The sequence below is a fragment of the Carettochelys insculpta genome, chromosome 3 (assembly GCF_033958435.1).
Source record: "Carettochelys insculpta isolate YL-2023 chromosome 3, ASM3395843v1, whole genome shotgun sequence".
In the NCBI taxonomy this organism is placed as follows: domain Eukaryota; kingdom Metazoa; phylum Chordata; order Testudines; family Carettochelyidae; genus Carettochelys; species Carettochelys insculpta.
In genome coordinates, this window is record NC_134139.1 from 119,578,344 (window position 1) to 119,590,721 (window position 12,378).

At 43.2% G+C, this 12,378-nt stretch overlaps 2 protein-coding genes across 4 annotated transcripts in view; one reads left to right on the forward strand and one right to left on the reverse strand.

The window, feature by feature from the left end:
* The window catches only part of LOC142011369 (uncharacterized), an 86,215-nt gene that overhangs the window by 62,785 nt on the left and 11,052 nt on the right, over nucleotides 1-12,378 (forward strand). The window lies entirely within an intron of this gene.
* NT5DC1 (5'-nucleotidase domain containing 1) overlaps nucleotides 1-12,378 on the reverse strand; it is a 236,584-nt gene that overhangs the window by 39,478 nt on the left and 184,728 nt on the right. The window contains exons 9-10 of the mRNA XM_074990709.1: nucleotides 1,946-2,064; nucleotides 185-343 (exon numbers count right to left, since the gene is read on the reverse strand). Coding sequence (XP_074846810.1) covers nucleotides 185-343; nucleotides 1,946-2,064 — 278 coding nt within the window. The remainder of the gene's footprint in view (nucleotides 1-184; nucleotides 344-1,945; nucleotides 2,065-12,378) is intronic.

Consider the following 12,378-nt stretch of genomic DNA (forward strand, 5'->3'; position numbering starts at 1 on the left):
TATCAAATCTCACATGATGGCATTACTTTGATACAGTCAGGGATGGTCATGAACAACGTACACACTGCCAAAAGGCTTACATGACTAGTAAGGTTCTTCTTATCTGCTTAGTGCAAGTGACCCTAAAATTATGTGTATTTTGTTTTCTGTCCAGTTTAAGGAAACAACTGCAAGGAATGTTTACCTCATATTTTCCTTTCTTCTCCACGGGTTCAGACTCAGTCTCCACAGGCATAATAACTTCATCCTCTTTCAGCTCCTCTAAGATGAAGATAGTCTCCCAGTTGCTATAGTGATGGGCTGGGAAAATATCTGAGTGCATGCTGTCACCAAAATAAACAACCTAAACAGTGAAGCACCAGTTTAGAAGTGCTATATGTGTTTGAGGAAAACACAAGCAACTATATTTCAGAGACAGAGAAAGAGACCTTCAAAAGAAACCAAATAAAATTTCTTTCTGGTTCATCTGGCTATAGCAAACCAACATTTCATTCAAATCAGGGTTTATTTTTCTAAAAAGCCTGCTGGCGTTTCACTCCATCTGGATGTGTCTCTGAACACCTTCCATGCCCTGGCCTTTGAGTGACATTAAAAAGATTATCACTATATGATGAGGCACATAGGACAATACTGCTAGGGCCTTTTGGTTAACAAAATTAGCATATTGACACCTGTGAAGTAAAATCATCAAATACATAGAACAGAATTTTAAAAATGCAACTAATTTAGGAAATATTTGAATCAAAAGAAAACATTCATCTTCTCATTGTCTCTAAACAGAACATTCTGTCAGGTTGGACCTATCCGGATAGCTTACAGATTGCATGACATCTGACCCCAATGAAGTCAATGGCAAAACTTCCATTGACTTTAAAGGTCAGGATTTCACCCCTTGAATGGAGTGACTGAAGGTTCCAAGTTTTTATTTAAGCTACGTTGTTCATCTGCTTTATTATGCACCTACAGGGAAAGATTACACATGCTTTATTATACACATGTGCCCACCAACTATATATGCATATGCATGTGTATGATTAGATGTATCATATCATACAGAATAAAATAGTTTTTGCTGATTTGTTCTTCCTTTTTGAGAAAGGCAGTAAATATAATTTCTGGAAACTGGAGGCTGGGTGTACGCTAGAGTTTTGTCGACAGAAGGGGTCTTCTGTCAACATAACCCAGGGAGCATCCACACACTTAAAGCATTCTGTCCACAAAGTCTTGACAGAACTCTTCACTTTCCTCGACAGTATTATCCTCAAAAATTTGAGGCATAACAATCTCTTGACAGAGTATTATCGACAGAAGTGCAATGTAGACACTTTTGTCGACAGAGAGGACTTCCAGTTGCTGGGCAGCCCTCTTTGCAGAGGTGCCATTCCACTTTCTGGCATCACAGGGCAGTGCAGTCTGGCAGTTCTCTGCCAACAGAGCAAGTTGTGTGTAGATGTAATCTGTTGCAAAGGTTCTGTCGAGATTTCCCTGTCGACAGTAACTTCAGATGACAGATTGTAGACATAGCCTTCCTGTTTTGTATTAACAAATACAAGAACCACGATTCCACATATTCCCCTCCCCAAGTACTGGACTCCCCAGCATATATCTATCTTTTCGATTGCCAGCTCTCCAGGACGGAACTTGAGCATTGTACAGAAGTCTGTTGTCACTGCTAAACAAATAATCATGTAGACAATAGCACTAGGCTAAGTATGGTGTAAATTTACAAATACATCACATCTTTAATATCTATTGGGCTTTCTCTTCAAATGTTTACGACTAGGTGAAGCACAAACTCCTGCAAGTAATCCCTGTGGAAATTCAATGGGACTTCACAGCACAACCTTTAACAATAAGGGTTTTAATTCACGTTCGTTTAATGATAAATAGATCGATGGTGGTAAGTGGAGCTAATAAGATAAGATGCCCCTCTCTTGCTGAATACCTTAGGTTCTGCCTTTCCTGTCATCTTCTTCAGCAGTTCGTAGAGATGAGTAGCATTACCTTGGGAATACCAGCCAGGCTTGTCCAGGGATGACAGAGCCTCCTGTTCCTCATTGTTCTCTGAAATCATAAAGCAAGATTTCCTACCATGGGTGACAGCAATAAGAAAACACACTACTGTTCCAGTGCTGTTTGAGAGATGCATGACACAATGAATCTATTTACTGGTGAAAACTGTAATTTGGCACTAAGAAGATAGGCATGTCTAGCAGAAGGGAAGGCCACAGAAGGCTGAAGTTAGAGTTACTAACCAGAAGTTTCAGACTATGTCAGGCTGTAGTATAGGGTCTGATAAAGGTTTGAGGCACATGGCTCACAATTACAGCTGTGTATGGTGGTCCTAAGAAACACACAATGATGTATCAGAGATGTAAAGACTTAAGGCTGCAACTGTTCTGATTTTCACTCAGATTTAATGTTATCCATAATCTGTACATTCAATTATCTGTGACGGCCCTGAAACCCACAAAACAATTTCCAATCTCTTTTCCCCTCAAAAGAGGGATTGCAAATATGCAGCCAAACTCTCTCTTAGGGCAATCAAACAGTATCTGAGAGACAGATTCTGAGGTCTATTTCCATGACAATTATGTTGCTCCTCCCTCTGTCATGCCATAGCTCCACTAGCTCCCATAATGACACTCAAAGGCTGTGTCTAGACTAGCCCCCAACTTCGAAGGGGACATGGCAAGTAGGGTGTTGGGAGATTACTAATGAAGTGCTGCGGTGCATATGCGGCACTTCATTAGGCTAAATCTCCCCCATGGCAACTTCAAAGTGTGAAGCTATGAGCCGTGTCTACACGTGCACGCTACTTCGAAGTAGTGGCACTAACTTTGAAATAGCGCCCGTCACGGCTACACTTGTTGGGCGCTATTTCGATGTTAACATCGACGTTAGGCGGCGAGACGTCAAAGCCGCTAACCCCATGAGGGGGTGGGAATAGCGCCCTACTTCGACGTGCAACGTCGAAGTAGGGACCGTGTAGTCGTTGCGCGTCCCGCAACTTCGAAATAGCGGGGTCCGCCATGGCGGCCATCAGCTGAGGGGTTGAGAGACGCTCTCTCTCCAGCCCCTGCGGGGCTCTATGGTCACCATGTGCAGCAGCCCTTAGCCCAGGGCTTCTGGCTGCTGCTGCCGCAGCTGGGGATCCATGCTGCATGCACAGGGTCTGCAACCAGTTGTCGGCTCTGTGGATCTTGTGTTGTTTAGTGCAACTGTGTCTGGGAGGGGCCCTTTAAGGGAGCGGCTTGCTGTTGAGTCCGCCCTGTGACCCTGTCTGCAGCTGTGCCTGGCTCCCTTATTTCGATGTGTGCTACTTTGGCGTGTAGACGTTCCCTCACAGCGCCTATTTCGATGTGGTGCTGCGCAACGTCGATGTTGAACATCGATGTTGCTAGCCCTGGAGGACGTGTAGACGTTATTCATCGAAATAGCCTATTTCGATGTCGCCACATCAAAATAGGCTACTTCGATGTAGGCTTCACGTGTAGACGTAGCCATGGTCTGAAGAAGTGGGTCTGTCCCACGAAAGCTCACCTAATAAACTATTTTGTTAGTCTTTAAAGTGCTACTTTACTGCTTTTTTGTTTTGATACTATATAGACTAGCATGGCTTTCTTTCTGTTACAAACCACATTGAGGATGTCATCAGCTCTCCTATGGCAGTTCCTACAGCATTCAAGGGAAAAATAACCAATAAACAGCAACACATATCTAAGGAGACAGAATTAAATGTCAGCCCCAATCACTGATTCCACTATACACCATGGTCAACATGCTGCATTGGAATTATTTTTCCTGAGATCAAATAAAGTGATACACTTGGGCATACAGGTGAGCATCAGCAATCTCAGATCTAATATCTGCATTACTATGTGATGTTTCAGCATCATCCTGGTCAGGGGAGAGACTGTGTAGAAACAAGCTGTTGCTTATGCTATAGGTGATAGGTGATTTAGATGCAAGCAGCTATGCGTCCTGCATTCATTGTATGCAGCCAACCAAGGCTGCGTCTACACTACCAGAGGAAATCAAATTTAAAGGAGTTAGCTCGGCATTAAAATGTCACTGTATTCACTGTAAATGTCATTAGCTCTATTCAGTCTGCTCTAATATCAATAACAGAATGCCAATGTTAAGGGATGGGTATACCATCAATCTTGCATTTAAAATGTTGAATAAAGGCTAGTGTGGAAGCTCCATGTCTTTCATTTGAATTTATTAGCCTCCACAAGTGTCCTGTATGTATCCCACAAAGCTATGTGCTGCACCTGGCTTCCAGCTCCCAACTACTACGGGGAGCCAGGAGATTGACCAGGGCTGCTGCATTGTCACCCTGCAGGGACCTGGGAAACTGACAGCACAGCTGCACCTGGCTCCTAGCTCCTCACTACTAGTGGGAGCCGGGAAACTGACCAGGGCTGCTGCACTGTCAGCTTCCTGGGTCCCTCAGGCTGCAGGGATGCGAGAAACAGACAGCACTGCTGCTCCTGGCTCCCAGCTCAGAAGGCAGGGTTGAGGGAACTCACGTCGCACTGCTGCACAGTTGATGTTTGGTGATTTCGGTGTGGACGCAATATGTCGAGTTTGTTGGGAGCCTGTAGGAAGTGAGGATACTCAAAACGGAATTTAAAAAAACAGCATTACAAAATCGACTTTTAATACATTTGAATTTATCTTGTAGTGTAGATGTAGCCCAAGAGTCTTAGTAAAGACACTCACCTCCTCACTGACCTGACTGTAAACTCAGCCTCCAGCCACTCTGGATACCTGTCCTGGTGTCTGTACAGCTAAACTTTGTGTAAATCCCCATTCGATACAGGTTGAACCTCTCTAGTCCAGCACTCTCTTGTCTGGCAACATCCATAGTCCAGAATGATTTTAGTTAGCCGGATGTCCCCTTATTGTGGGTGTGGTCCCATAAAGTTTGTTTACAGCCACCAGTCCTGGCTCTCAGTGTTCTGTGCTGTTATTTAGTTGTAATTTACCCCTAAGTGTCTTCTAAGAGCCCAGTAAGCAGTGGGAGTGTTGGTAATGCCATAAGGCAATACTGACCTCCTGTGGTCCAGCAAATTCTCTGGTTTGGCACCAGTTAGATCCAAAGGGTGCCGGACGAGAGACGTTCAACCTGTAGCGTATCATTACCAACTGCACTTTACTGCTTCTTGCTGGAGTCAGCTCACTGACCTCCTCAAAATTGTAAATGGGAATCTCATCAGAATGTGAACTCATTTAATACACTGCACACGTACTGGGTACTGAAATGGTTAAGCAATGGAGTTATTTTGTTATTCAGCCCCAGTATGTTTTTAAATACTGGAAAAAGAGAGAGAAGAGACCCACACAAGGTTTAGATCTGGTTTATTTACATTAATAATTCTATGCTGTGTAGTGCTGTAAAATATTGTTCAAGAAACAGCAATATATTTTCAGAGAGTGTTAGCCAGTGGCCAGGTAATGTGCGGTGAGGTACCAACTATGCCCTTGTTATCCTCCGAGTTTAAAACTGCAAGAGCAGGGAGCTCATCGCTGCAAGCAGCCAAGACAGGCTGACGGATTCCCCTGGGTCCTAAGCAACCCAGTTTTTTTCTGTTAGAGCAGGGATCTGCTAGCACTCTTACCTATGGCCAGGCTGTAGTAACCAAATGGTTAAAGTTCTTTTGTTGTGCCGGCTGTGTTGTAGTGACAAAAGGATAACAGGGTCAGGCTCAGAGCTTAACTAGTTACAAGTTTATTAAGCTACAGTTATAAGCGTGTGGTTACAAAAGGCTATTGTCTACTTCTTATATGCTAGCAAAGTACAGGTGTTAACAAGTTATGTTGCAATCCAATACAAAGATATCTGTTACCATCTAACACAATGATATCTTGATACAACGACATCTAGTTACAGAGCTCTAATTCTTTAGCTGTGCACAAAAAAGTCGGAGACCTAGCATGGGTGTATCTTACCCTCTCTGCGTCTCTCGATACCAGCGTAGCCAAGCTGGATCGGTCACTCAGTTCCACGGAAAGACGAATACGAGGTTGGGCATCCCCAGTTGAGGACCTCGGGAGGCAATCACCAGACCCGACCAGCAGGTAGTTGGTGGAATGCACTCAAAGTTAGAGTTCTGCTGGACCCACCTTTTGTACGCCTTTTTGGGTTACGTATTCTCTTTCTTATCTAAGGTGCCAGATTATACTGGTCTGTCTTTTGTGACGCCAGTTTGTTACAAGGGCATTTCTTACTTAATTTGCACTTGTAAGACAGGAGATAAGCAATTTAGGAGTACAGGACATTCTTTTTCTGTGGGCGGAGATTTCCCCTTCTGGGATGGCTGTGTGGTCATCAAATTCATCAATGCCAGCTGGGGTGATTTCTGAGGGTCCCCCCCCTCTCTTGTTGACAGTTTGGCCTGTTAGCCTTTTATCTGTACTTTCTGCTCCTCAGGGTCACGATGAGCTAGCACATCTGGGCCTCAATGAGGGCATCAAAGACTGTGCTGTCAGCAGCCGTTTCCGTGCCCTGTGTGCTCCTCAGTTGTTGGGGGGGGCAGTGAGCAAGCTGGCTTGTAAGGGGGAGACTTTGTCTGGCTACAGAGAGGGAGAGATTGAAGGCTAGACCACAGAGTGCAAACAATACAGAATTACAGGATGCATCAATTCTGGCAGAGGCAGAGTGAAGTGAAACCTGAGCGGACAGAATAAGCAAGAGGAAGGAAAGCTGTTTAAAAAGAGTAAAGGTGCACACACAACAGGATAATATCTACACTGATGGGAGGGCAGAAAAGGTAGTAAAATGGAGAAAAGGGAAACATGAGGAGAAGCTGAAAATCTTTTTTAAATGTTGTGGGCCTGGAACTCTAACAGGAGTCTTCCTGGACAAAACCTTTCTATATTAGGGCTGTTCTAGAAACTGGGATGAGCAAGGAAATCCAAACTCAAGAATATCAGTCTCTCTCTAAATCATGCGCAAACACTATTTCTTTCTCATCTTCTCCACAAAACCAAAGAACTATAGCAGCATATGTTAAAGGTGGAATGATACCCTAAACTTTGCATTTCCTGGCTTTCGATTGTTGGTTTGTGGTTCCATCTTACTGTTGTTAAAACAGCTTGTCTGAATTTCCTCATTTGGTTGTTTCTACTTTAAAAGTATATGTATACACTCTTCCCACCCCAACCCCTGGCTGCCTTCACACCTATATGGAAGATTTTACACACTTTTTAAATTAGATGTATAGTCTTGTTGTCAGGCTTATGGAATTTTTCCCCCTGCATTTGTAGACATGTTTACAGGAATGGCTGAGCAGGTAGCCACACATTTCAGACACATAATTGTCCAACGATAGTAGGGCTTATAGATTTTCCCCCCAAAGAGTGTCTCAGATTAATAGAATATAATTATTATCTATGAAAACTACAAGCTGCAAAATAAAGACCAATCAAGTAGATTAATATTTTGTTAAATGGACAGTTTTTCACATGTCAAAATACTGAAGTCTAATATTTAAGAAGACAATATGATTCTCTTTCTTGCATATGCTCTAAATATTCAAACTTCAATTGATTATATTCTCTCCAAGATGTATGCACATGCTATGAAGTGTTTTTAATCATGGACACATGTCTGCAAATATTTCCTCTCTTTATTCAGAAAACTTTCAAAATAAACCATGTTGCTTTATAGTGCTCTGGCAAACTCAATCAAGGCCCTCAAGCAGTATATGTATAACAAGCTCACCTATACCTTCCCATTTAAAAATAAAGTCAACTACATAATTGTATCTCAGTGATAGGAATCAGAATGGGAAGCTTAGTAGAAAAGCAGCTAAGTGACTGGTATTTATATTGGTGTGGCTTAGGATATAATGATTGACATGGACGCCTGAGTGGATAACAGCAAGGATACCCAGGTTTTTAGTTAACATTTACACTGTGTACAATTCTTAGAAACTCCAGAAGGACTTAAGTAATTTATGTTCTTATGCAGAAACAATAAGGGGTAGATCTGTTTGGCGGATCTCTGTTGGATGAATCATTGAAAGGCTGGATGAAAAAAGCTTATCAAACACTTCAGTTTAAGTGTCACAGAAATAATCAATAATTATTAGTGTCAGGAGCAAGTATTGTCATTATGAATTATATGTACTACAAAGCACCTAGAGGCTTCTACTAAGATCAGGGAGCTCACTGTGAGATACTCCTTAGCCTGAAAAGGTTATACTCATTATTAAAAGCCAAGCCTGGTAAACGATCTGGGTTTTTTCCCTTCTCTGCCACAGCCTCTTCCGAGACCTCTGAAAAGTAATTGTAATTCCAACTGTCAGTTTCCCCATGCATAAAATGGGGATAATAATGCTTATCTACTTTAAAGGCATGCTATGATGCTTAATTCATTCGTAGCTGTGAAGTCCTTGATTTTAAAAAGGGCTGCAGAAACCCAAAGTACTATGAAAATTTCTCTCTGATGCTGTTTCAGTCAGAAGAGCAGCAGGAATAAGAGATCTGAACCCAATATGCTGAAACCGATTCATTACACAAAAGCCTCACCATGGGACTGTGTTCCTTCAAACAGTAGCATCAGCTTGATTGTGCTTGAATGTTGCCCATTTTCTGGTAACTTACAAATTAAATATTCTAGATTTTTGTGACTATAATTGTCTCCTTTGCATCTTATGAGCTTGAAGCAGCTAAGTCATCCCAAGACCATAACAGAGGAAAATGCATTTGTCTGCTACTAACACCTGGGAATTCACCCATAGGTCAGAAATGCTGTTACCTCAGCAGGAAACAAGACATATACATACAAGGATGCTAAGTTTGCGTTTTTGCAACCTGAAGCTCTGACAGTTTCAAACAGTCCAGATAACTCAAAAAAAGATTTGTCAGGTGACTTAAATAGAACAACTCACTTCTGTTTGAAGTCTCCACTGTAGCACTGCTACCTGCATTCCCAGCTCCATATTACAATGCATGCTATGACAAGTAGTGTAAAGGCATCTGGTCTAGCAAAACAACTAGAGAAGAGGAGAACAATGTTTATAAATTGTAACTACCACAAAGGTCATTTGAAGGATATCATTTCAATGGAAATTTCCTTTCAGAAAGTCACTTTTTTCTGCTACAGAAAAACATGACTAAGTGGAATAACAGTACAATTGTAGTGCATTGTAATAACTCTGGAAGTTCATTGTGTTTCACTTAAAAAGGAATTTTACTAAATTCACTGTAAGCAGGTACTGGTGTATTTCAAATACATTCACTCACAAAATCGGTACTCTTAACTAATTTTTAACAGATGGTTCACAACAGACTTCAATGCCATCTCCAGTTTCCTCTGAAATTTGAGTTGGAGATCTATGATATTGCATGAGGAATATCTGGCATTATTTCTACAGCAGAAAAATGACAGAGAGGAATCATGCAAACTTTTTCTTTTTCTAACCTAAGCAACTGCTACTGTCAATTGACTTTGGTAAAATACTATCTTATGCTCTCTAGGAAACTATTATACTTTCACAGAATCACAGAATCATAGGGCTGGAAGGGACCTCAGGAGGTCATCTAGTCCAGCCCTCTGCTTCAAGCAGGATCAACCCCCACTAAGTCATCCCACCGGGACCTTGTCCAGCCGGGACTTAAAAACCTCAAGGGATGGAGAATCCACCACCTCTCTAGCCAACGCATTCCAATGCTTCACCACCCACCTGGTGAAGTAGTTTTTCCTAATATCTAACCTACACCTCTCCCTCTTCAACTTCAGACCATTACTCCTTGTTCTGTCATCTGACTCCAGAGAACAGTTTCTCACCCTCCTCTTTAGAGCTCCCCTTCAGGAAGTTGAAGGCTGCTATTAAATCACCTCTGTCTTCTCTTCTGTAAACTAAACAAGCCCAAATCCCTCAGCCTATCCTCATAGGTCTTGTGCTCCAGCCCCTTAATCATTTTTGTTGCCCTTCACTGAACCTGCTCCAGCAAATCCACATCCTTTTTGTACTGGGGGGCCCAAAACTGGACACAATATTCCAGATGTGGCCTCACCAGTGCCTAATAAAGAGGATTAACTACTTCTCTAGATCTGCTCAAAATGGTCCTCCTAATGCACCCCAGTATGCCGTTAGCTTTCTTGGCTACAAAGGCACACTGTTTACTCATATCCAGCCTTTCACCCACCATAACCCCTAGGTCTCTTTCCATCGTACTGCTGCTGAGCCAGTCGGTCCCCAGCCTGTAACAATGTTTGGGATTCTTCCGCCCCAGGAGCAGGACTCTACACTTCTCCTTATTGAACCGCATCAGATTTCTTTTGGCCCAGTCCTCCAATTTATCCAGGTGTCTCTGGATTCTCTCTCTACCCTGCAACATATCTACCTCTCCCCCTAGTTTTGTGTCATCCACAAACTTGCTGAGGGTGCAACCCAGTCCCTCATCCAGGTCATTAATAAAGATGTTGAATAGCACTGGCCCCAGAACCGAGCCTTGCGGTACTCCGCTTGAAACAGACCGCCATCCAGATATTGAGCCATTGACCACAACCCATTGGGCCCGACCATCAAGCCAGCTTTCTATCCATTTTATAGTCCAAAGATCCAATCCATATTTCCTTAACTTATGGACAAGAATGTTGTGGGAGACCATATCAAAAGCCTCGCTGAAGTCAAGGTATATCACATCCACTGACTTCCCCATGTCCACAGAGCTTGTTACCTCGTCATAGAAGCTAATCAGATTGGTCAGGCAGGACTTGCCGCGGTGAATCCATGTTGGCTACTTTTGATCACTTTCCCCTTTTCCAAGGGCTTCAAAATGGATTCCTTGAGGATTCCCTCCATTATTTTCCCAGGGATTGAGGTAAGGCTGACGGGTCTATAGTTCCCTGGATGGTTCTTCTTTCCTTTTTTAAAGATGGGCACTACGTTTGCCTTCTTCCAGTCATCCGGCATCTCCCCCGATCTCCAAGAGTCTTCAAGGATAATGGCCAAAGGTTCAGCAATGACCTCTGCCAATTCCCTCAGTACCCTGGGGTGCACTAAATCCAGACCCAGGGACTTGTGCACATCTAATTTTTCGAGATAGCTCAGAACTTGTTCCTTCCCCACAGATGGCTGCCCTCCACCTTTCCATACTGCACCATCTAGGACCGTCCTGGGGAAGTTGACTTTGTCCGTGAAGACTGAGGCAAAAAAAGCATTGAGTACTTCAGCTTTTCCTGCATCATCTGTCACTAGGTTACCTCCCTCATCCAGTAATGGCCCCACACCTTCTCTGATAACCTGTTTATTGTCCACATGCCTGTAGAAACGCTTTTTGTTACTCTTCACATCCCTTGCCAGTTGCAGTTCCAATTGTGTTTTCGCTTTTCTGATTACTGCCCGGCATTCTCCAGCCATATGTTTATATTCCTCCTTAGTCAACTGTCCACGTTTCCATTTCTTGTATGCATCCTTTTTGAATTTAAGCTGACTAAGGATTTCCCTGTTAAGCCAAGCTGGTTGCCTACCATGTTTGCATTTCTTACTATGCAGCGGGATTGTTTGTTCCTATGCCTTCAGTAAGACTTCTTTAAAATACTTCCAGTTCTCTTCAAGTCTTTTCCCCTTCATCTTCGTTTCCCAAGGGATCCTGCTCATCCGGTCTCTTAGAGAATCAAAGTCTGCTCTTCTGAAATCAAGGGTCTGTATGTTACTGCTCACCCTTCTTCCTTTCGTCCAGATCCTGAAATCTACGATCTCATGGTCGCTGCAGCCCAGGTTCCCTCCCACTTCTATTTCTTCTACTAGTTCTTCCCTGTTTGTGAGCAGCAGGTCAAGTTGCGCATGGCCCCTGGTCGGTTCCTTCAGCACTTGTACCAAGAAGTTATCCACAACATTCTCCAAAAACTTCCTGGATTGTCTGTGTGTTGATGTATTGGTCTCCCAACAAATGTCCAGATGATTAAAGTCTCCCATGAGAACCAGGGCCTGTGATTTGGAAGCTTCACTAAGCTGCCTGAAGAAAGCCTCATCTGTCTCCTCTCCCTGATCTGGTGGTCTATAACAGACACCAACTACAACATCATCTCTGTTACTTCCACCTCTAAGCTTAACCCAAAGACACTCCACTGGATTTTCTCCTTCCTCATACTGGAGCTCTGAGCAATCATACTGCTTCCTCACATATAGCATAACTCCTCCTCCTTTTCTCCCCATCTGTCCTTCCTAAACAATTTATAACCTTCCATGACCGTGCTCTGGTTACGCGAATCGTCCCACCAAGTCTCCATTTTTCCAACCACCTCATACTTGTGTGACTGCACCAGGGCCTCTAGTTCTTCCTGTTTGTTCCCCAGGCTTCTGGCATTAGTGTACAAGCATCTTAGAGAAGGGGCCGATTGGCCCACTTTCTCCT